This window comes from Oncorhynchus tshawytscha, linkage group LG02, assembly GCF_018296145.1.
Source record: "Oncorhynchus tshawytscha isolate Ot180627B linkage group LG02, Otsh_v2.0, whole genome shotgun sequence".
NCBI lineage: Eukaryota > Metazoa > Chordata > Actinopteri > Salmoniformes > Salmonidae > Oncorhynchus > Oncorhynchus tshawytscha.
In genome coordinates, this window is record NC_056430.1 from 52,039,473 (window position 1) to 52,065,918 (window position 26,446).

The window sequence follows — 26,446 nt, forward strand, 5'->3', positions numbered from 1 at the left end:
TTTGAGGGACAAATGTGCTTCCAGCAGTGGATTTTTTTCTTTTTCGAAAACATAGGTGGTCTCGCTTGATTTTCTCTGTCAATATTTACCCAGTAAGAAAAAAAGAGAGTGCAGAAAAGTATGGTTTCCAGGACCGGATTACAAAACAAGCATGCAGGGCACGTACCCTGGGGCCCCGACGTGTGCCCCCAAAGAAAGATAGCATATGAACATGTCAGTTGTGGGCCACCAGGAGGTCAGGCAAAATGTGTAAAATAGCATGAGATAAGCTACAAAACTGCACATTCTTCTGTCTGCCTCATGGCAAATGTGTAGAATTGCAGAAAGTTAACTATACGGTACATCGGGTGTGGGGGCCCCCTGGAGGTAGGTGCCCCGTTCCACAGCTGTGCTAGTCTGGCCCTGATGGTAAAAGTTGCTTATAAGAACATCATATGTTTTTCATGACATGGTGAGGCTCAGTCTCGTAGGTGTGTGTGTGTGTGTATATGTGTGTGCCTGTGTGTATCCGTGTGTGTGTGTGTGTAAGTCTATCACCTGTCAACATTCTATTAAAACCTTGAGTGAACGCCCCTCTTCCTCCTCCTTTCCTCTACCCACGGTCTGTTTACGTGTCTCGCATAGTTTTCACTTTTTGTTGATCTTCCAGTCAACAGTGAGGTGGATTTATAATGTTGTACAGTGTGGATACTGCAACAGTAAATACAGGGTATGAGATCAGCGCTTTGTATAATATAAATGAGGGTTGTGACCTGTGTGGCTGACTGACACTTGGGTAGAGTTCAGTAGGGAGGAAAAGTTTTGAAACAATTTAAAACCGGGTGGTACTATACCTTGACTTGTCTAATAGGGAACTCATTTTTTTGTTTGTTTTCAGTTTCTAAAACTTTTCAAAAATGTTGTAAGATAGTTTGCTAGGGTGTGCCCTACTGAACATGACTCGGAGAAGCATGGTGCCCTCAGCTATAGATATAGGCTGCAGTGAGCTAAATATCCTTATAGTTGAATATTTAGAGCTTAGGTGCTCTGTGAATCATATTGTCACAAACGTGTGTATAGGTGGCAGGGAAGTCAGGCGCAGGAGAATAAACTCTGTAAATGGAGTAATTTAATAAAACAAAACATAACTCCAAAACCATAAATACAAATGAAACAAATTGGGTACGAGGACCGAAACTGAAACAAGAAACAATCTCTGACAAAGACATGATGGAAATAGAGGGTTAAATACACAACAGGTAATGAATGGGATTGAAACCAGGTGAGTAGGAAGACAAGACAAAACCAATGGAAAATGAAAAATGGATCAATGATGGCTAGAAAGAAGACCGGTGACATCGCCTGCCGAGCACCACCCGAACAAGGAGAGGCATCGGCAGAAGTCGTGACACATATGCAACTGGCATAGTGTCTCCAAAATCCCATTGAAATTGTAACATTTTGTGAACGAATTATGAATATATCCAGAGATCATATACTTTTTTGATTAGGCTTCCATCAGGAATTCATCTTTGACTTATCTCAGCCAACACAGATGTCAATAGAAGAGCTCATTATACAGATTACTAATGTAATACATGACCCGACTACTTATAAGGGTACGAGGGTTCACGATGAAGTTTGAGGGCTTCTGCCTGTGCTGCTTTCTGACTGGCAGACTTGCTCCACGGACCATGGAAGCAATTTTTTTGTTGTATCTTCACTCCGACAGAACACAGAACGACCTTGGGAGCACTTTTGCCTGGCTGATTCATAAGTCAGCAAAGACAAAGTGTGAGGTTCAACCCTTCACGTTGCTTATTTTTAGTGCAGTTCACTCAGAACAGACAGCCGTTCTGTATTTCAGTGTAAATAAAATAAAAAAAGATTGTTAAGAGAGACAAGTCCAAGAGAGTAGACTACTATCAAACAAAAGCAAAATCGAACTCCCAAAAAACAAATCAAACTCGATATTACATAGACGTTTGGTTGTACACTGAGTATACAAAACATTAAGGACACCTGCTCTTTCCATGACATAGACTGACCAGATGAATCTAGTTGAAAGCTATGATCCCTTATTGATGTCACCTTTTAAATCCACCTCATTCCGTGTAGATGAAGGAGACGGTTTAAAGAAGGATTTTTAAGACTGGAGACAATTGAGACGTGGATTGCGTATGTGTGCCATTCAGAGGGTGAATGGGCAAGACAAAAGATTGACATGCCTTTAAACAGGGTATGGGAGTAGGTCCCAGAAACTCAATATTAAGAAAGTGTTCCTAATGTTTGGTGTACTCAGTGTATAAGATCAATCACTGGATATGTGCCTTCAGTGTCAACCTCAAAAAGCCATGTACTCGACCGTGTATTACTTTCTGCCGTTGTGTGAGTCGAGGCGAGGATCTTTCTATACCTCTCGTCAAGGCCAATAAAGTACACGCAAGGCTATACCACTCACATGCTTACGTAGCTCAGCACTCTGTCTATCGCGAACGCTATAGATAAGTGCATAATAAAGGGGTCCAGAAAGCAATGGAAGTTGTCTCTTGTCACTTGCACTCAAATCCTCAATCTTTGTACGGTGCCGTCTGACTGCTGTCTTACTCTGTGAGCAGACTGCATAGTTAGGATACAGTACACAGTGACAGGGGAATGTCTACGGAGCTTTGAACTGGCTACACAACAGTGATTCGCTAAGAAAACAGATGGTTGCGAGTAGATTTAGGTTTGGGTGAAAACAGGGGAGGCTCTTTTGTGAGGGAGGAACATGCAAACGGTAGATTACTGGAATGCAGTTGTTGTAATGAAAGCCAGTAGAATAATCCCATAACAGACTGGGAAAAGCAAACAGTGGAAATGGAGATGTTTGAGTGTTGAATTTGTCGAAAGAAAATGGAAAGGTTTGGCTTTTAGCCTTATTTTGCGAGAGAAAGATTTGCGTTTTGTTGGGAGACAATTATTGAAAGTGCTACATTTGTCACGGGATAACTGTCAAAGATTCAACGTAATCGCTTCAACAGAAAGTGTTTCAGAGTTTGTTCAGGAATGTCCTTGCTAAGGTTATGTGTTTGGCGTACGTGCATATGCAATTACTATACATATTGTAGTTTCAAACACATAAAGTTGACTTCTCTCCCTTTTCAGGGTAGTTAATATGCTGACAAAAGGTTGGGTTGATTTCGTTTTCCAAGAGTATTGTAATGGTGCTTTGAATTAATTAACATAATTAACCTAATAACCTCCATAGTCTAACATAGTCCAATTGTGATTATTTTGCTCAGTGGACAATATATCTGACAGGCCGGTGTGAGTTGCTGATCTCAGCTATATCCTCTGTTTCATGTCTGTGTATCTAGCTGACACAACACACACACGCACACACACACATATGTACGCACGCACGCACACACATACACACAAACACACTTGCGCATGCACCATGCTAAAGCAAGTAATGCAAAGACCCACAGCAATACATTGTGCAGTATCTCTGCTACAGAAGTAGGGTCATATGGACAACAGACACCAAAGGCATAACAACACACGCACGTACACACACATCTGTACAATATGCAAACAAACACTCAAATGTACTTCTCTTGCACTTTCAAAGAGCACATATTCACTTAATCAGAACTGTTTAGACCACAACAAAAACCTGAGATGTAATTTGGCTTCCGACCAAAGCCTATTTTTTATTCGTATTTTTCGTGCTGGGAACGTGGTGTCCCCTCTGAGCTGTTGAATGCATAACAACACACACACACACACGTACACACACACACACACACACACACACACACACACACACACTGTACGGTACTTTGGTGGTTCATTACCGAGATGTTCTTTTGCCTCTATTGACCGCGGAGGAATTGGAAATGCGCTCAATCACAGGGACAGTAGACTACGACTCGAAGCCGGGGCTACACAACCTAAAACACCAGCCGTGTTGTACTGTGTTATAATGTAAGTCCTCCGATAGCTAACGTATAGCCCCATCGCTGTAAAGAAGAAAGCCTCAAACTCAATTATCATGAAACATATTTTGACATCAATCGGAAGCAGTGACTTCCCATTATGTACGCCTAACATTTCATGACTAGAACCAAGTGAATGTATTCAAAATAAATACTGAAGTATGTCATTGTTAAAGGTCCAGTGCAGTCATACATGTGATTTTCCTGTTTTTTTTTATATATATATTTCCACACTGTGAGGTTGGAATAATACTGTGAAATTGTGAAAATGATGATAATGTCCTTTCAGTGTAAGGGAAAGAGACAGGTTAAAGAAGGATCTTTAAGCCTTGAGACAATTGAGACATGGATTTTGTATGTGTGCCATTCAGAGGTTGAATTTGCTAGACAAAATATTGAAGTGCCTTTGAACGGGGTATGGTAGTAGGTGCCTGGGTTCCTCCACACTCGACAGTTTCAAGAATGGTCCACCACCCAAAGGACATATTGCTAACTTGACACCACTGTGGGGAGCGTCGGAGTCAACATGGGCCAGCATCCCTGTGGAACGCTTTCGACACCTTGTAGGGTACAAGTCAATATTAGGAAGGTGTTCTTAATGTTTGGGACACTCAGTGTAAAGTATAGTAGTCAACCAGAAAGTGGATGCTTTGAGGAAGTGGCGTGAGTTACAGTAACAACGACTTGATAATGAATGTGATATTTACAGTAATCACAAGCACACCCACGTTTCTCAGGTAGTAGATGGTGGCTTTTTTGGTTACAGGAGTAGGTGTAGTCAAGTCAGATCACTAGATCAGAACATGAGTCTATAGAGGCTTTCTATGGATTGAGGCATGTCCTAACATGGACACAGTAGGACTGTACAGTAAGACTGTGAATCCCCTGTAAGAAGATACCGTTGACAGGTACAACAGGGGGAGACAGACTCAGGGGCAGAAACAGCAGCATTGGAGTGTAGTTGTTCACGTCAGTGGCTACTCCCTCTTCACCCCCCCCCATTCTCTCGAGTGTTTTGCGTTATCCTAATTAGAAATTCCCCCTTCGACCAACTGAAATTGAATTGCCGTCATTTGCATAATGATAGCTCACTGGGCCCGCGGCCAATTCACCATGAGATGAAATATAGCAATCACTTAGAGAGTGTGTGAGAGAGAGAGAAAAAAAGAGAGAGAGAGAACGAGAGAGAGAGAGAGAGAGAGAGAGAGAGAGAGTTATTTTTATTATTGTATTATTGCTCGGAGGTACAGTATGTCCTCAATATGACAGGAGCTGGACAATGTAAGGACGGATCTGGATTCTTCTGGCATTTAAGATGTAGGCTTCTCTATACTTTCAACACATGCACATTTGTCTCTGTATTTTTACTATGTTTCATATGAATCTCTGGCTGCGTCCCAAATGGAACACTATTCCCTATACTGTAGTGCACTTTTTAAATGTATCTCACTATGCAATTGACAGTGCTCGTACAGTATTCTTCACTCTAGACCATCACAGTTGTGTTACTAGCATTTATGTGCCACTCTCTTGGTTATTGTCCTTAACGAGCATTCTCAATCTCCTATGTGATCCTAAAAATGCACACAATTCAACACAAACCCATGAATTCCAAATCATTCATTCAGCACATTCTCAATAAATCCCACTCTGGACTGATGATGTCGTCTGTCTGGGGGCCTTGGCTATGACTTAACAACCTGCCAGCTATCAGGTGTTCGAGACAGCCCTTTTCTCCTCGGGGGACACTCACTGTCATTGGCCTCTGTTAAGTGCACAGCCCCCCTCCCATTAAACACAATGCTATATATAGCTAGTGTTTACATTATTGGGACTTAGACTAATTCATCACAGTCCTCTTAACCTCTAGTGACACCCCATCCCGTGAACGGGACCGTTGTCATCATCTGACACTAATTAGCATAACGCAACGGAAATAAATCTTCCTAGAAAATATTCCTATTCATGAAAATCATAAGTGAAATATATTGGAACACAGCTTAGCCTTTTGTTAATCACCCTGTCATCTCAGATTTTCAAAATATGCTTTACAGCCAAAGCTAGACAAGCATTTGTGTAAGTTTATCGATAGCCTAGCATAGCATTATGCCTTGCTAGCAGCAGGCAACCTTGTCACGAAAATCAGAAAAGCAATCAAATGAAATCGTTTACCTTTGATGAACTTCGGATGTTTTCACTCACAAGACTCCTAGGTAGATAGCCAAAGTTCATTTTTTCCCAAAATATTATTTTTGTAGGCAAAATAGCTCCATTTGCTCTTCACGTGCGGTCATGACAACGCCGAAAAATATTGCAAATTAGCTCCATAATATCGACAGAAACATGGCAAACGTTGTTTAGAATCAATCCTCAAGGTGTTTTTCAAATATCTATTCGATAATATATCCACCGGGACAATGGATTTCTCAGTAGAGGCGATTGGAATAATGGCTACCTCTGTACTTTACGCAAGATTTTCTCTCCGGGAGCATCATGTGACCACTTGCGCAATGTAGCCCCCTACTGGTATTCTTCAACATAAATGCGTAAAACTACGTCACAATGCTGTAGACACCTTGGGGAATACGTAGAAAGCGTAAGCTGGCTCATAGCACATTCACAGCTCAATGGGGACTCATTGGCACGCAGCGCTTTCAAAATCTGGGGCACTTCCGGATTGGATTTTTCTCAAGCTTTTGCCTGCAACATCCGTTCTATTATACTCACAGACAATATCTTTACAGTTTTGGAAACGTTAGATTGTTTTCTATCCAAAGCTGTCAATTATATGCATATTCTAGCATCTTGTCCTGACAAAATATCCCGTTTAAAACGGGAACGTTTTTTTCCCAAAAATGAAAATAATGCCCCTAGAGTCTCAACAGGTTTTAAGGCCTGTTTAACAGGCTGGTGTTGAAGAGAGATGGAGCCGATGTCCGGTATCATGGCTGGTTAGCACTTACTATAGCTTAGCCTGTTGGGTTTATGGATGTTGTGTGTTTGTGTGCTGCCCCAATGTGTACACATTTCTTTGTTGGCTAGCTGTTAGCATTTAGCTCTGCATTTTGGGTTTTATCGGTGTTGTGTATTGCCCCATCCTGACACATTTCTTTGTTGCTATCTTTTACCTGTGCGTGTTGGTACTATGGGTGTTGCGTGTTTGTGTGTTGCCTCACGCTATAGCATTTCTTTGTTGGCTAGAGGTTTGCGTATAGCTGTGCATTTTGGATTTGTGGGTGTTGTGTGTTACCCCATGCTCACTCTTAATTCTTTGTTGGCTAGCATTTAGCATTTAGCTCTTCATTTTGTGTATATCGGTGTTGTGTGTTGGCCTATGCTCATTCGATTCTTTGTTGGCTATTTAGTAATGTCAGGAAAGGAAACGTTAAAAAAAGTTTCATTGTTATGAGCAATTGTGTTGCTTTTTTTAATGTAAACTATAGGAATTACACATCGGGTTGCATCCCCCAAGCTGTGTCTGACAAGTTACTCTGCCTTACTTCACTGAACCCAATCAAGTGTCACTTTTCTTTGGGACTGCATTATTTGAAATATAATATTTTCCTTTTTATAAAAATTGATTCACATTATAGTCGATTGCATTGGACTGCTATTGCATTTCACTGCTTCGTTTTCACACTGCACCCGGGTCAGTCAAAATGTTTTTACAGGCGTTTTTACTATGAAGTCCCAAATGGCACCCTATTCCTTTTATAATACACTACATTTGAACATGGCTCATATATCTTTGGTCAAAAGTAGTGCACTAGGGAATAGGGTTCCATTTAGCATACACCCCTTTTCTCCTGTACGTTCCTTTTGTGCGTCTTTGTCACCAGCATGTGACTGACAAGAAAAGAGTTGCACAGCAAGCCCTGATTGGTCCGTGGACATTCTCTCACTTCGTTGTTAAATATACATGTTCTCACTGCATAGCAATCTGGAACCCTGCCCTTGAATATGTGTGTGTGTGTGTGGGGGGGGGGGGGGAGTGAGTGAGTGAGTGAGCGAGCGAGCGAGTGAGAGTGAGTGAGTGTAGAGTTATATTTATTATTGTGATATTTGTTCTGGACTGCCGCACTGCGTTTCCCCCCCTCGCATGTTAATCCACATCAGAGACTTTCAACTCATTAGAACATTGTATGCATCACATTGGGGTAAACCCATTAACTATTGCACTAACTACTGTACACAATACACATCTGGTCGAATTACATACCGATTTCACACTACAAATCGATTTCTCAGCCACTCACCATACCAGAAAAGAATGTGCTATCTAGAACCTAAAAGGGTTCTTTGGCGGTCCCCAAACGAGAACCCTTTGAATAACCATTTTTGGTTCCAGGTAGAAAACCCTTTTGGGTTCCAGGTAGAACACTTTCCATGGAGTGTTACCTGGAACCCAAAAGGGTTCTCAATGGAACCAAAAAAGGGATCTATCAGGAACCAAAAAGGGTTCTCCTATAGGGACAGCCAGTTGGATCATCACTGATGTATGTTTCTTATTGTTGTCAGACTATTTACTGTAGCAGTGTTTCGCCTAGGATTTCTACACCGTTTCAAACCTAGTTTCCTGCAATTGTACACATTTTGCCATGGCTTATGCCGTGTTCTTATGCTATCTGAGTGACTCAAACATTATAACAAAATCAATGGGGGCCCCATGTCTTGACACTCTGGGAATTTTAGATTGTCCTTGACTGTCTACTTTTTATTTTTGGATTGTTAGTAAAACATATATAGCTCCAAATTATATCTGGTTTTAGTCATTTAAGATTACACTGAAAACGTTTTACCATCCCAAAAATTATTGGGGAAAAAAGAGAGAGAGAATCTGCTCATGGGATGTCCCGCTGCCCTCGATGGTTGCAGCGTGAAGCCCATTGAGGCGAACACTCCACTGGCAGGCAGGGCCTTGTTGTGAGTCATTAGATTCCCAAGTACCCAGGCTCCAGAGCTGCAGTGCCAACCCTCCTGCAGCGTGTGTTTTCCCACACAAACATTGGGGAAGGGAGAGAGTCTCCAAACTGTGTGGGGACTGGGGATATACTTACTCTCACTACACATGAGTCTTAAATGGCACCTTATTCCCTATTAGTGCACTACTTAAAACAACTATTCAAAGTAGTTAACAATATAGGAAATAAATGCCATTTGGAACGTAATCAAGGATGCTGTATGGGGCAAATTCAACATGGCTGCCAATGCCAAAACATAGATAGGGGTGTATGTGTAGACATCAATACGGAGTGGATGCTTGTGCTTGATGACAATCTACCCAGATCCTAATTCTGCTGACCTCTTGCATCTGTGTGATGCAGATGTATTGTAGGTTGCATGCCTCAAGCCATGCAATAACCGTGATCATTCAAGAGATGGGTTTATTGAGTGAAAACATGTTCAAAGTAGATTTTTTTGTTTTCTCTCTCTCTCTCTCTCTCTCTCTCTCTCTCTCTCTCTCTCTCTCTCTCTCTCTCTCTCTCTCTCTCTCTCGCTCTACAGAGCAGATACGGTGTATCAGGCGACCACAGCGTTCGACTCTACAGCTCCCTGCCCATGCGCCCTAACCCCGACGGGAAGAGACTGCCCTCTGCTGGGGTGAGAGAACGCTCCCCTTATCCCCCACCTTACCCCTCCACCCCCCTTACTCCCCTCCCCACACCTCACCCCTATTAGGGACACAGTTAGTACACAATTATACCCTACAGTAGTGACATCCATAAGAAGCCAGTGATGTGGCACCACGAGACTGATTGGGTGGTTTTGTGGTCTTCAACTGGTAGCATCTTGTGTTTTTGTATGTGTGACTGACAAAAACACATTCCCCACAAGATATTGTACTGTGCTAAACACTCTATACACTCTCCCTATGGAGATGTGCTTCAGGACTCATATGCACTAACTGTCTCAGAATAGGAAGGCTAATCTAGGATGGGTTCAGTCTTTTACATCACAATCAATAAGAGTGGGGACTTGATCCCAGTTCAGCCACTACCTTCCCAGATCAGCTCTAGACCACTTGAACTCTGTTTGTCCCTCTGTAACCATCATTAGCTCAACTCATACACTGAGGAAATCCACCCAAGACCACTCATTCCTTTAATTTACAGTGTTAAATAACACTAATATGTGAGAATAATATTTTTTGTGAACAAATGCTTCATTTTGGTGTATATAATGTTGGTAGTTACATGGAAAATCCATATGGTAATCTGTTGCAGCTCAAGTTGACTGCAAAATCCACAATGCAATGCTCTCTCTATGGGCTGGCTGGCTAGCTAGCTAGCAAACACAATAATAACACACAATAATACCAAAGACAATATGAGCATGTAATGTAGCTAGTTAGCTGTAAAATCGCCTAAACAAACTGCACTATCAATTTAGGAGTCTACAGTCTCACCATGTTCAACCTGCTGATCGATGTGCCTCACAGAGTGGGGTCTAACATTCACAACGGCAGATATACTTTTGGGCCGCGCGGTGAATTTTGGCCGATTTGGGGACAAGGAGTGAATGGGAGTCTATTGGGCGCTAGCTCAAAAACCCAACATTAGCACGAATTTCGTCAAAAAGAAGTACAACATCAGAAATATTTTGTAAGATATGAGATAATTAACTTGCTATCTGTATTATTGTATAGCTTAGGAATCATGACATTACGTACTTTCGAGGAAAATAGGCATGTTTCTCGACATATACACTGACTTTGAGAAGGGATTGCGTGACGATTAGCTTAGCAACTGTGTGGCGCAGCATGAGAACGTGAACGCGATTGGTCTACAGTCTGCTGGGTGTGGGCGTTATACATTCCTTCATTCATTGGATTCCTGTTTTCTTTCTATATATCTCTGGCATCTGCACCATGCAATGCACCCAGGTTTAAAGAGGCAGACAAATAGGAAAAATGTGCTAGATCGTCCATTAAATTACAAATGTATCGAGCTAGGAATATCGCAGAAATGTAACAAAATCCTCCTGAGTCGTGACATCGTCCAATATTGAAGTCTGACGTGTGGTAGAGGTTTTCCCAATCGAAAAGTCGTATTGCTATTAATTTCCAGTATAGTGAGAGCGACTTTATCACAGTGCTACGTAATACCGGTTGGATTTCTGCCTGCTTGAACGCCAATAGCTCAGATACACGTGAAAACATGAAATGACCCAGTGAATCAATAGAACATCGCTCAGAGAAGCAAAAAAAAAACAATATAACATTCAAAATGAGTGAACCTTTCCTTTAACTGCAGTACGTACAGTGGGTTAGCCAGTGCCCTCATGACCATAACACCATCTTACCACAGAACCAAGGGGAATCACACCCCCATCGTTTGCATTGACTGTAGTGCTGTCAATATAGGCTATCTTTGTACACATCTATCTTTGTGGTATCTATCTTTGCGCATATCTATCTTCTATATCTTAATAGATCATTAGCAATGCAGTCCTCACTTTATAGCTACAGTTGGCAGGTGAACTGTGATTGAGAAATATAGATAACCTTTGGTGGTAGCCTCCTCGCCTCAATATAACCCCAATGTAACAATAATTTCACACTCGATTTAACTACCGATTCAATTACATGAATCCAATAACAGTTTTGTGAATGAGTATGAGGGGTTGGGGGGTTGAGGGCAAGAACTGACAGGTCGTTGAGAGGTGATACTGAGTTCATTGCACAGAGCCTAATGGTGCATTGACAATATCTTCATTTGACATTGAATTCACCTTTGTTGACAATTCAATTGAATATTCACCAACTTTTTATGTTGATTAGATGTTGATTTGATGTTATGTCAGGTTTTTGCCCGTGGTGGGGTTGACTTTGATGAAATGACAGCAAGTCAACCTTTTTGTTTACGAAACCTGGATAGAAGCCTAAGTCTGGAAAAAAAAAATCTCATTATTTAAAAAAGCCTGACTAGCAATTTCATTATTTTATCCATTTATGTACCGAAGGACAAACATTTAAGAACAATGCATAAGAGAGATTTTAATTTCAAATGTCTTTTCTTCCACACTAAATCAAGCTTTTCTTTCTGAATTATCTCGCTGCTCAGCTTCAAGGCTCAATGTTGAACAGTGCAATATTGTTGGTGGGATCCTTTTTTAATTAGAATAAAGATTGTATTGATGTTTCCGACCACGTGTCCTAAATAATTTATCAACTGGAAGACTGCTAACAAAGTGTTTCTAAGAAAGCCATCCGGTTTCAGGGCCAAGAATCATACGTTATCTAAAGTGAATATTGTAAATGGTCCTCTGTGGAGAGCCCACGTACAAATCATCGTAATGACCTACTTGTCAGGGGGGCTGGAGGTAGTAAAGATATAGATCCACTTCCATTTGACGCTCTGTCGCTAGAATTAATATGTACAGGCTAAATCTGAACATCGAAATTGTTTATAAAAGGGGGAGGGAGCGAGGGAAACAGGAATCGTTTCCTAAACATTCAACTAGCCTGGATTTCAACATCCGATGCGCTTGTACATCTGAAGATAGTGTCGTGTGTTATCTAAAACCATTCCACGAAACATCATAGTTTACTTTTATTCACATGTCGGGTTATTCAAATGAAAAAGCCACACCAAAAAAAAAAAAACACAAAACGGCATGCCATGTTTTGTCTTTTTATTTTATTTTGTCTGTTACTCCTGTCTTTGAAGTATTGCTACCAAACTGTAACTGCATGGAGAGTGCAACCACTTAACAGTGTGAAGGAAACCAGACGTTTTTCCATTGTACTTATCAGGTGTTGTGGTGAGAACAGTACTTTCAGGGTGCAGTAAGTTTGCAGCCCCGTTCATTTCCCCTCCTTGCTCTCTATCTCTCCATCTCTCTCTCTCTACCAGGGGTTCAGTTAATTGTGGGTTCTGCGCTGCTTCCGCCCTCCCCCTCAGCCCCCTTTTCAGCCAAAATAACCTCACTCAACTCAACTCGTGCTCTTCACCTTTCTCCTTCCTGTCAAGGTGCACAGAGCCCCCACCTCCCTCCTCCACCCACCCCCACCCACCATTCTTTCAATGTCTTTCTATCGTTCCTAAATCTGGCGTTCTTGTTATTTTTTTTTTACCACCATTAGGAGGGCATGACCTTAAGGTTGGGTTGTGTTGCTAACCTCGCGCTTGCTGACATGAGAGGTGACGCTTGAATGGTGGTAGTGTTGACCTTAACCTAACGAAGACCTATTGTTGCCCTCACTAATGACACTACTACTACTGCAGTGTCAGCTATCATTTGCCCAAGTTGTTGGTTGGGTTCACTTTGTAAGGCAGTTGAACTAAGCTCATGAGCATTTATTATAGTCCTGGCTATGCATTTAGTGGCTACTTTATTAGGTACACCACAGTGAGTAAGTTTACATACACAGTAGAGGTCGACCGATTAATCGGAATGGCCGATTAATTAGGGCCGATTTCAAGTTTTCATAACAATCGGAAATCGGTAATTTTGGGCACCGATTTGCCCCCAAATGTTTTTATTTATTTTTATACCTTTATTTAACTAGGCAAGTCAGTTAAGAACGCATTCTTATTTACAATGACGGGTTAACTGCCTTGTTCAGGTGCAGAACGGCAGATTTTCACCTTGTCAGCTTGGGGGAACCAATCTTGCAACCTTACAGTTAACAAGTCCAACGCAATAACGACCTGCCTCTCTCTCGTTGCACTCCACAAGGAGACTGCCTGTTACGCGAATGCAGTAAGCCAAGGTAAGTTGCTAGCTAGCATTAAACTTGTGTTATAAAAAACAATCAATCATAATCACTAGTTAACTACACATGGTTGATGATATTACTAGATATTATCTAGCGTGTCCTGCGTTGCATATAATCTGACTGAGCATACAAGCATACAAGTATCTAAGTATCTGACTGAGCGGTGGTAGGCAGAAGCAGGCATGTAAACATTCATTCAAACAGCACTTGTGTGCGTTTTGACAGCAGCTCTTCGTTGTGTGGCAAGCACTGCGCTGTTTATGACTTCAAGCTTATCAACTCCCGAGATGAGGCTCGTGTAACCGAAGTGAAATGGCTAGTTAGTTAGCGCGAGCTAATTGTCGTTGTGTTGCTGGTTTGAGCCCAGGGAGGAGCGAGGAGAGGGACGGAAGCTATACTGTTACACAGGCAATACTAAAGTGCCTATAAGAACATCTAATAGTCAAAGGTTAATGAAATACAAATGGTATAGAGGGAAATAGTCCTATAATTCCTACAATAACTACAACCTAAAACTTCTTACCTGGGAATATTGAAGACTCATGTTAAAAGGAACCACCAGCTTTCATATGTTCTCATGTTCTGAGCAAGGAACTGAAACGTTAGCTTTCTTACATAGCACATATTGCACTTTTACTTTCTTCTCCAACACTTTGTTTTTGCATTATTTAAACTAAATTGAACATGTTTCATTATTTACTTGAGGATAAATTGATTTTATTGATGTATTATATTAAGTTCAAATAAGTGTTCATTCAGTATTGTTGTAATTGTCATTATTACAAATACATTCCTAAAAAAAATCGGCCGATGAATCAGCATCGTTTTTTTTGGCCCTCCAATAATCGGTATCGGTATCGGCTTTGAAAAAAAAAATCATAATCGGTTGACCTCTAATACACAGTAATAATTTGATATTAAACTGATTATGGAATGTAGGCAGATTATGCAACAGTCGTGTAAACACCTTACTCTGCTTATCTTAATCGGCTTAAGGTCCAAATCGAAGTAAGCATACGCAGATTAAACACCTGGTTTTCTGAGCGATCTTTCGAATTATTAGGACATGGAAACACCTTAATCGGCATTTCAGCTGTGTATTTGATCTGCGCATGTGCTAGCTCCAGCCGAGGGAAGGGAGTAAAAATACTTAAGTAAAAATCATTTAAAGTATTACTTCATTCGTTTTTGGGGGTATCTGTACATTACTATTTATATTTTTATATTTATATTTTTTTCCATTACTCCATACATTTTCCCTGACACCCAAAAGTGCTCGTTATATGTTGAATGCTTAGCAGGACAGGAAAATGGTCCAATTCATGCACCTATCAAGAGAACATCCCAGGTCATCCCTACTGCTTCTGATCTGGTGGACTCAATAAACACAAATACTTGGCTAGTCGTACATTTTAAAAACAAGAAAATTGTGCCGTCTGGTTTGCTTAATATAAGGAATTTGAAGTGATTTATATTTTTTTCAACTTTTGATACTTAAAACCAAATACTTTTAGACATTTACTCAAGTAGTATTTTATTGGGTGACTTTCACTTTTACATTTTCTAATAAGGTACAGTATCTTTACGTTTACCATGACAAGTATGACAATTGGGTACTTTTTTCCATCACTGCAAACTTTGCATGTCCAAACTCAAAATCAAATATTCTTCCCAAAAATAACATGGTAGCTGTGGTAGGACGTTTATTTTGATTGCCGATGTCTGCATTTACTAGCAGTCCTGTGAGTGAAAACAGCACGTTGATGAGAGGTCGAAGGAGAATAGCAAGAATTGTGCAAGCTACAGTACCTTGCAAAAAGTAATCACCCCCTTGGCATTTTTTCCCATTTTGTTGCATAACAACCTTTAATTTAAATTGATTTTATTTGGATTTCGTGTTGTGGACATACACAACATAGTCCGAATTGGTGAAGTGAAATAAAAAAACTAAATAAATGGAAAAGTGGTGTATGCATATGTATTCACCCCCTTTGCTATGAAGCCCCTAAATTAGATCTGGTGCAACAAAGTACCTTCAGAAGTCACATATTTAGTTAAATAAAGTCCACCTGTGTGCAATCTAAGTGTCACATGATCTGTCACATGATCCCAGTATATATACACCTATTCTGAAAGTTCCCAGAGTCTGCAACACCACTAAGCACGGCGTACCACCAAGCAAGCAGCACCATGAAGTCTAAGAAGTACAGAAGTACAGATCAGGGTCGGGTTATATCCCACGGAGCACCATTAAATCCATTATAAAAAATTGAAAGAATATGGCACCACAACAAACGTGCCAAGAGAGGGCCGCCTACCAAAGCTCACAGATCAGAGAGGCAACAAAGAGACCAAAGATAACCCTGAAGGAGCTGCAAACAAACAGCGGAGATTGGAGTATCTGTCCATAGGACCACATTAAGCCATTTCTTCCACAGAGCTGGGCTATACGGAAGAGTGCTCAGAAAAAAATAAGCAAACATCTTTGGTGTTCGCCAAAAGGCATGTGGGAGACTCTGGTCAGATGAGACAAAAATGTAGCTTTTTGGCCATCAAGGAAAATGCTATGTCTGGTGCAAACTCAACACCTCTCATCACCCCGAGAACAACATCCCCACAGTGAAGCATGGTGGTGGCAGCATCATGCTGTGGGGATGTTTTTCATCGGCAGGGACTGGGAAACTGGTCAGAATAGAAGGACTGATGGATGGAGTCAAATACAGGGAAATACTTGAGGGAAACCTGTTTCAGTCTTCCAGAGATTTGAGACTGGGACAGAGGTTCACCTTCCAGCAGAAAAATGACCCTAAGCATACTGCTAAAGCAACACTCAAGTGGTTTAAGGGGAAACATTTAAATGTCTTGGAATGGCCTGGTCAAAGCCCAGACGTCAATCCAATTGAGAATCTGTGGTATGACGTGAAGATTGCTGTACACCAGCGGAACCCATCCAACTTAAAGGAGCTGGAGCAATTTTGCCTTGAAGAATCGGCAAAAATCCCAGTGGCTAGATATATAGCTTATAGAGACATACCCAAAGAGACTTGCAGCTGTAATTTCGGCAAAAGGAAGCTCTACAAAGGATTGACTTGGGGAGGTGGGAGAAGAGTTATGCACACTCAAGTTTTCTGTTTTTTCTCGTTTGTTTCACAATAAAAATATTTTGCATCTTCAAAGTGGTAGGCATGTTGTGTAAATCAAATGATTCAACCCCCCCCCAAAATCAGGCAACAAAATAGCAAAAACAGTGGTTTGCAGAGTGACATCTCGGGAACGCACAACTAGACAGTCCTTGTCAGGGATGGGATATTGGAATGGACGACCACACCGGGCTCCACTCCTATCAGCTAAAAACAAGAACAAGCAGCTCCAGTGGGCATGCGATGACCAACACTGGACATTGAGGAGTGGAAATACATTGCCTGGCGAATCTCAGTTCCAGCGAATCTCAGTTCCTGTTGCGTCATCCTGATGGCAGAGTCAGGATTTTGGCGTAGTCTAATGTTAATCGTACTAAACTCAGCAAAAAAATAAACGTCCCTTTTTCAGGACACTGTCTTTCAAAGATAATTCATTAAAATCCAAATAACTTTCCCATGCTTGTTTTATGAACCGTAAACAAATAATGAACATGCACCTGTGGAATGGTCATTAAGACACTAACAGCTTACAGACGGTAGGCAATTAAGGTCACAGTTATGAAAACTTAGGACACTAAAGAGGCCTTTCTACTGACTCTGAAAAACACCAAAAGAAAGATGCCCAGGGTCCCTGCTCATCAGCATGAACGTGCCTTAGGCATGCTGCAAGGTGGCATGAGGACTGCAGATGTGGCCAGGGCAATAAATTGCAATGTCCGTACTGGGAGACGCCTAAGACAGTGCTACAGGAAGAGAGGACGGACAGCTGATCCGAACATCACACCTGTGGGACAGGTACAGGATGGCAACAACAACTGCCCCAGGTACACCAGGAACGCACAATCCCCCCATCAGTGCTCAGACTGTCCGCAATAGGCTGAGAGATGCTGGAGTGAGGGCTTGTAGGCCTATTGTAAGGCAGGTCCTCACCAGACATCACCTGCAACAACGTCGCCTATGGGCACGAACCCACCGTCGCTGGACCAGACAAGACTGGCACAAAGTGCTCTTCAGCAACGAGTCTCGGTTTTGTCTCAGCAGGGGTGATGGTCGGATTTGTGTTTATCGCCGAAGGAATGAGCATTACACTGAGGCCTGTACTCTGGAGTGGGATTGATTTGGAGGTGGAGGGTCCGTCGTGGTCTAGTGTGTCACAGCATCATCGGACGGAGCTTGTTGTCACGGCAGGCAATCTCAACTCTGTGCGTTACAGGGAAGACATCCTCCTCCCTCATGTGGTACCCTTCCTGCAGGCTCATCCTGAAATGAAGCTCCAGCATGACAATGCCACCAGCCATACTGCTCGTTCTGTGTGTGATTTCCTGCAAGACAAGAATGTCAGTGTTCTGTCATAGCCAGTGAAGAGCCCAGATCTCAATCCCATTGAGCACGTCTGGGACCTGTTGAATCGGAGGGTGAGGGCTAGGGCCATTCCCCCCAGAAATGTCTGGGAACTTGCAGGTTCCTTGGTGGGAAAGTGGGGTAACATCTCACAGCAAGAACTGGCAAATATGGTGCAGTCCATGAGGAGGAGATGTACTGCAGTACTTAATGCAGCTGGTGGCCACACCAGATATTGACTGTTACTTTTGATTTTGACCCCCCCTTTGTTCAAGGACACATTATTCAATTTCTGTTAGTCACATGTCTGTGGAACTTGTTCAGTTTATGTCTCAGTTGTTAAATCTTGTTATGTTCATACAATGTTAAGTTTGCTGAAAATAAACGCAGTTGACAGTGCTCTAGATAAAGCGCATTCAAGTGCAGGCATGCAATTACTCTCACTGCCACCTGCAGCTACATTGTGCCAAAAGTCCAAGGTTACAAATTGTACCTTTAATGGGGTTGAACAACATGTATCCACAGTATGTCTCAAAGAATGTCAAATGAATGAGGCATCACAGGGATTGTGGAGATAAGTCACAGTTATGGATGAGTGAGAAAAGAAACAGCAACACAGAATTCTTAATGGGAAAGTTAAGTATTTTAAAACTTAGATGGTTCTTTACCCTGAAAGTAGCTACTGCTGGCTTAAATTAGTTGAAGATTATAGTGTCAGTTTAAAGAAAGCCAAACCATGGATTACTGTTTCTCATGGCTCATAGATTACTTTCAGGGTGAGGAACAATTTAACATCAAGTTGTTAAATATACTGAACTTCCTCTTTCACGCTCGTAGAACAGCACACAGTGCTGACCACAACAGTGCTAGTCAGTCTGAGTGGCCAACAATCCTTATCTAATGGTAGCAGAGACAACACTGTTGGTAGCAGAGACAACACTGTTGGTGGCAGAGACAACACTCCACAGCATGTGGTTGTGTCCCAAACGGCACCCTATTCTCTATTTCGTGCACTACTTTTGAGCAGGGCCTATAGAGATCTGGTCTTGAAGTAGTGCACTAAAGAAGGAATTTGATGCCATTTGGGACAATGGAAATGCCTCTGCCTCAATACAGTAAAACACAGTAGCTCAGTGTGCAACATACATGGCCATTGTTTCCCTGCTCCGGGTAGTGTTAAAATCACCACTGTCTGGTGGGAGTCTTACTACTGTTTTGGTGTTGTTGTTTTAGCTTCTCTAACTCTGACAGGTTCAAGGGATCATTGTCTTCAACTGGGATGACAGGTTATTTTCAGGATAAAAAAAAATGTTTCTCTCCTCTCGTTCTTTCTTTTCCTGGTTGATTTGGAGAACTTCCATAGTCAATTATGTAGAGAGTGAGAGATGGAGTGTGCTCCAACTGCCATATTTTGGTGTGCCATATTAATATTGCATGAGCACTATTCTGTACAGAATATCTAAGAGACTGCCTATTAGAGCCAGCAGAGGAAGAATACGATATGGTGTGTGTGTGTGTGTGTGTATGTCTGTGAGAGAGACTGAGAGTGTGTGTGTGTGTGTGTGCATGTGTGTTTGTTTCTGTGCACACTGGTGATCCTAGGAGGTTGTCGTTATAATTAATATTATCCAGATTTATTTTGGTGTCATAAATAAGAATGAATCATTTTTGTTTGTTTTTGTTTAATATCGCTGTGTTTGTTTATCTCAATGTAGTTCAGATGGCACATCCATCTTTGTTTCCAACGCAGCATGAGTGCAACTCTATGGTAATTGGCGTAGAATGGAAAATGTCACTAAACAAACAAACAAACAAAATCATATGCAAACAGATACTATCCGTAAATAGGTGAACAGAGTGATGTTTTTTTTTTTCTCTCTCTCCATGCGAATCGGCAGAACCAAACAATCTTGTTTAGGATCATGAAAATAATTACGCTCTACCGTAATAATAGTGATATATAAAGGATTTGTCACGGTGTCACTATATTTGCTGTTTGGACTAAGATCAATGGTATACAGTGTATACAGTTGCGGTCAACACTACAGTCCTCCTTGGTTAAGACAATTCCTACGGGTTCTCTTGGGGTTAAAGACATGTCCTCCGACTTTTCTTGGGGTTTGGCATGGATGTGGGGGTCGTAGTGGCTGTTTGGGTGGTAATACTGAACTGGCTTCAGTAGTTTAGCAATAGCATAGTGTCACAGACCTGGGTTCAAATACTATTTAAAATAATTGTATATACTTTATCTGTACTTGATTACAATTGCGTGGCTTAATGGACCAATTACATAATCCCAAAATTGCAAACCCCACCCATCCGCCACTCCAGGCAGGCTAGAGCAAAGGCTTACAGTATTTGAAATACTTGTTACACTATTCGAGCCCAGGTCTGCATCACACAGAAAGCACCACAGTGCTTTAAAGAGATCCCAACACCACAGTAAGACACATTAAACTGACTATCGGAAGCTAGCGGAAGCTAGCAGAAGAGCCATACCAGTGTTCCCAGTCAATCCCCCCTAGTAGAGCCAGCCAAACATTGAAATCCCAGCACAGTAGGCTACAGAGAGGCTGGTGTTTTGGGCCGTGTGCCTGACAAGCGCTTCAATGACTTTACAGCACCAGCTGGAATTTTTTTAAGAAGTCTTTAAGCGCGATTCTCCTCAGTAATATCATTGCTCACGCCTCAAAGACTCTGGATTAAGGCCCACTTTCCGCCGCTGAAATGTAACAAACGTGTGAAAAAAACATCACAGCCAAAACCATGCAGCCAGGAGAGAGGAAGTGAGATGGGGAGGGAAAGACAGATGGAGAAAGAGAGAGATATAGAGAGAAGGAGTACATGGGGAGATGGATAGAAAGAGAGAGGGAAAGGGAGAGGAGAGAAAGGATATTGGGTAAGAGAGAAAGTGGGAGAACGGGAGCTAGAAAGACTAAGACAGGGTTGGGAGAGATGGAGAGCGAGATGGATAGATAGAGAGAGAGAGAGAGAGAGAGAGAGAGAAGAGCAAGGATAGAGAAAGAGAGAGCTGAGAGGTGCCCAACACCTCCCCCTCTGCCAGATGTATTAATGTAGTCGGCTTTCTCTGAAATTCAAATGGCAAGAAAAGGAGAGAGAGAAAATGAAAAGCAGCAACCCGTAGCAAAGAGATGTGTGTGTGTGTGTGGGGGGGGTGCATACTGCTCCGAAAAGACCTGCCATCTATCTATTAGTGCTCTGTAAATATTACATGAGCTCCACATTCGCTCACTTGTTTGGCATTACTTCCACTGGATGGGTATATTATTTTAGAAACTGTGCCTTGTTTATAATGATACGTGACCTAGTTCCAGGCAGCTAGCTCTCGCTCTCTCTCTCTCCCTCTCTCTCTCTCTCTCTCTCTCTCTCTCTCTCTCTCTCTCTCTCTCTCTCTCTCTCTCTCTGTGAGATCTCAAATGGATGTCCCTGCTGAACAATTACAAAGCAAAAGAAACCCAAATGGAGATGTTTGTAGAAAACAACATGTGTGTAATTAAGGCTTAATGAGTCCTTGTCAGGGTGGAATGTGCAATTAGATTGGTAATAGAACATTCGGCCTGATTGCCAGGCAGCGATGGCTGCTGGATGAGAAATAATCAGCAGCGCTGCAGCATTGAATGCAAAATTATGAGGCCTATTGATAAGAGAGGGAAGAGAGTGCAGTACTGTAGGATACATTTCCATGTAAATGTAGGAGTGTTAGGTAAGACAAGAGTGCTATATATGTATTGAGAAAGGCTGTGATGTACAGCATAAGGCTTTGAAATTACAATACGGTGTTGGTGCTTTGGTAAACTGGTGAACATGTAGAGAGTGTGGGACAGTTCTGTTGTAGACCTTTCATTTGAAGTGCATTTTGATGGTACACAGTGCACTAATGATGGATTTATTTTGTAGGTGATTTGGGTATTTTTTATGTATCTAATTAGCATTTTGAGCATTTCCATGCATCATACTGTTTCATATAATTATTCTTCAAGACTGAATGTTAGATTTGTGTAACCGTATTCCTCCTCTTCTGAGAGGAGGAGTAGGAAGGATCGGACCAATATGCAGCGTGGTAAGTGTTCGTCATTTTATTAAACTGAACTGAACACTACAATAGAAAGTAAACAAAAAGAACAACCGAAACAGTTCCGTCTGGTAACTAATACAAAGACGTAAAACAACTACCCACAACCCATAGTGGGAAAACAGGATACCTAAGTATGGTTCTCAATCAGAGACAACGATTGACAGCTGCCTCTGATTGGGAACCATACCAGGCCAAAACCAGAAATACAAAACATAGAACAAAAACGTAGAATGCCCACCCCAACTCACGCCCTGACCAAACTAAAATAGAGACATAAAAAAGGAACTAAGGTCAGGACGTGACAATTTGGGTGTTTGTGAAGATTAATAAAGTTGGGTGTTTGTGTAGATTAAAACGATGTATTTTCTGTAGGTGATATATCACCTTAGAATCAAATTAAATGATCAACCAACATCAAACAGATCGCTCATGAAGATGATTATGTGAATGCCAGATGTTGATCTTGTTGCAGTCCTTGACTTCCTCTTCAAGTGATTGATGGCCCTTTTTTTTGGTCAAAGTCATTCAAGCAAAATAACAGGTATCTAAGTAACTTTTTCCCTTTTCTCTCCTTTCTCTCGCAATGACCCCTTAATGTTTTTCCACTTGAGTTTTCTGAAATTGCGCTTTGCCTTGTAGACGGAGCAGAACAGTGTACAAAATATGGTTTGGCTATTTCTTGACTATTCCCTTGAAGAGAGAGAGCCTTTGTTGCCTTCCTTTGGGACTGCCCTTGAAATTCTCCTATTGTGCCTTGCATGATATAATGCAAGCTGGTTTAACAGATTTAATGGAATCCAAATGGCACCCTATTCCCTATTTAGTGCACTACTTTTGACCATGGCCTATATAGGGTATAGGGTGCCATATAGGACGCGGGGACTTGGTTTTGTGGCCTTTATATCAAGACACCAGTCCACCACAGTTCAGCCATGAACACCCCTTCTGAGTAAATTAATGAAACACTCGATATACCTCAAAAAAGCAGGTTGCTATGCGCCTGATTGAAGTACGAGTGAAGGTTTTGTTTCGGACGCACGTTCAGTGTCAACGTTTTGAGACTGCCTGATCAATCTATTTGCACACAAATGGCATGTTTATGGTAATTCTGTTTCAATTCTGTTTCCATTCCACCTGGTTTATGAGTCCATGTTTCGAAGCGTAGGTTGGGTTCAAGGTTGATGATGTGTTACTTGCTTTGTTTTCACTGTGTCCAATTGAGCACAATGGCGTGATTGTGCTCGGCCATCTGTAACTCGACACCTACACAGGGTCAGAGGTGAGATATACGTGGATGTTGCTCGGAAGCGATGCATTTCAACCCCATGGTCAAGTGTAACCCAGTAAACCACCAAACCTACTCAATAGCACCCATTCACATGGACCACAGAAACTGCATTCCACAATAACTCATCATCCAGGTTTTCGAAAATGTTCTAATTTTCAACATAAAGGGGCCTATTTTCTTATTCTTTCTTGTGTAAAAAAAGAAGAAAGAAATCGTACTCATTATGAGCCGAGTCAGTCGAGGTGTAATTTGAGGAACGACCGGCCTCTCGAAAACCCTCCATGTGACTGACAAGACAGTAAAAAGGAGCATTAAACCTAGATTAATATTATATCACAACACTGATAGTAGCAATTAAGCTCATCATAAGAGAGAGAATGAGCGTCACCCGGGATCCATTGGACCGGATGGTTAAACACAATCCCCTGCCTAATGCAGCTATTTCTCCTATTTCTCTCCCGTTTCTCGGTGCTTTACATGCTCACGCACGATTTGTGTTGATGTCTCTCTTTCTCTCGCTCCCATTTGGCCACGTTTGAATGTTTATCATCGGAGGGTTTTCTGCTGTTCCGATTCATTTCTTACCCCTTCAGTCGATAAAAAAAACAATTATGTTCCTCCTCAGCGGAGTTGCGCGGCTCCACGTCTTAGTTTGGCGTAATGAAGACCATACTTCATCTGTATGGCGTTATCACCAGGATGAATGGGATCGTAGGGTGGAACACACCTGGGTTCAAAGACTATTTAAAATCTTTCAAATACTTTCAGTGATTTCTTTAGCGTTGCCTGGAATGCCAACTGGGCAGGGCTGCACAGTTATGAGTGTTCTATTGGTTTCATTGCACCAGGCAAGCTAATCAAGCCCAGCTAAATGATTTCAGATACTATTTGAACCCAGGTCTGGGATGGAAGGGGTGTGGCAGTTCAGGTCTTTTATGGCAAAACAAATATGACAGTTGTATTTGTTATCTTTATTGGACGTTGTCTTTGCATGTGGTGTTGAATAGGACACACGGTTCACACAGATGCGTGAATACACATATACAGTACACACACACACACACACACACACACACACACACACACACACACACACACACACACACACACACACACACACACACACACACACACACACACACACACATATATAAGAGCAAACAGCATATACAGGATGGCAAACATAGAACACACACACGCACAGCAAAGCAGAGAAAACATACTGCAGAGGGAACACACACAGTCAACTGATCCATATCTGCTTCATTGAAAACAGACCATTCCCTCAGACCTTCAGTGCTATCTGCCAGCCTCTGAATGCTCTAATGACCAGCGTCCTGACACAGGTATTTTGACTGGTGCCTGTTCCTATTTGCACTTTGACTGACAGGCGATTAGTCACGTGCCCTGTGGAAAACCATGGAGTCACATTTGAGCCTCACGAAAGAGAGTCTGTCTAAAATGAAAACATACGTGGCTGCCGCAGCTACACGTATGCCCTGTATGGATGTGTAGTATTGTCTACATCACATGGTTGGCGGCCATCTTGTTGAGCCTTTTTGTATTGGCTGCCGTGCTGTCCATGTATGCCATTTTGATGTACTACTATAGATTGGAATGCTCATTTGTGGCTGGGAGCTGTGTGATAGGTTGCGTTCAACTGTTGTTCCATAACCTCAGTGCTAGTGTGCACTTCAAACTGACAGTGGCTTGGGTTTACACAAACAGCTGCCTATTTATAGCTACTCTCTCTATGTGCTTTTTAGCTCGGCAAACTGGAGTGCTTGGTGTCAAATGTGTATCAGTTGTTTGAACAAGCTCTCCTCACCATCACTGCTCTGGGTTTTAACCAAGCATTCTGTTGTTTCTCACTCACTCAATCTCTGTCTCTCCCCCCCTAGAAACTATAGCTTTAAAATAAAATACAATAACCTTTGTCATATTGCGTTACTTTATATTATTCCATTACATTGATTATACGTGGGTAACACTTTACTTAAAGTATAGTTAACCAAATTACAAGATTAAATATTGGTTTTGAGTCTATGGACAAGGTATGACAGCAAGCCATGCTTTGGTTTAATTTCCTTAGCACTGTTTCCACATTCTAACATTTTAGCATTTGTGGCACAAATCACATTCAAGTCATAGGACTGATACAGTTGCAGTCAGAAGTTTACATATACTTAGGTTGGAGTCATTCAAACTAGTTTTTCAACCACTCCACAAAATTCTTGTTAACAAACTATAGTTTTGGCAAGTCAGTTAGGACATCTACTTTGTTCATAACACAAGTAATTCTTCCAACAACTGTTTACAGACAGATTATTTCACTTATAATTCACTGTATTACAATTTCAGTGGTTTACATAAAGTAAGTTGACTGTGCCTTTAAACAGCTTGGAAAATTCCAGAAAATGATGTCATGGCTTGAGAAGAATTGACATCATTTGAGTCAATTGGAGGTGTACCTGTGGATGTATTTCAAGGCCTACCTTCAAACTCAGTGCCTCTTTGCTTGACATCATGGGAAAATCAAAAGAAATCAGCCAAAAATTGTAGACCTCCACAAGTCTGTTTCATCCTTGGGAGCAATTTCCAAATGCCTGAAGGTACCACGTTCATCTGTACAAACAGTAGTATGCAAGTATAAACACCATGGGACCACACAGCCGTCAAACTGCTCAGGAAGGAGACGCGGTCTGTCTCCTAGAGATGAACGTACTTTGGTGTGGAAAGTGCAAATCAATCCCAGAACAACAGCAGACCTTGTGAAGATGCTGGAGGAAATAAGTACAAAGTATCGATATCAACAGTAAAACGAGTCCTATATTAACATAACCTGAAAGGCCGCTCAACAAGGAAGAAGCCACTGCTCCAAAATCGCCATAAAAAACA

The 26,446-nt window shown here is 41.7% G+C and overlaps 1 protein-coding gene across 3 annotated transcripts in view; it reads left to right on the forward strand.

The window, feature by feature from the left end:
- LOC112267268 (TOX high mobility group box family member 2) overlaps positions 1 to 26,446 on the forward strand; it is a 137,912-nt gene that overhangs the window by 39,394 nt on the left and 72,072 nt on the right. For 2 of the 3 annotated variants that reach the window (XM_024445526.2, XM_024445539.2), the window contains exon 2: positions 9,468 to 9,563. The exons of the other annotated variant lie outside the window; for it this stretch is intronic. In XM_024445526.2, coding sequence (XP_024301294.1) covers positions 9,468 to 9,563 — 96 coding nt within the window. The remainder of the gene's footprint in view (positions 1 to 9,467; positions 9,564 to 26,446) is intronic. 3 annotated transcript variants of the gene reach the window in all.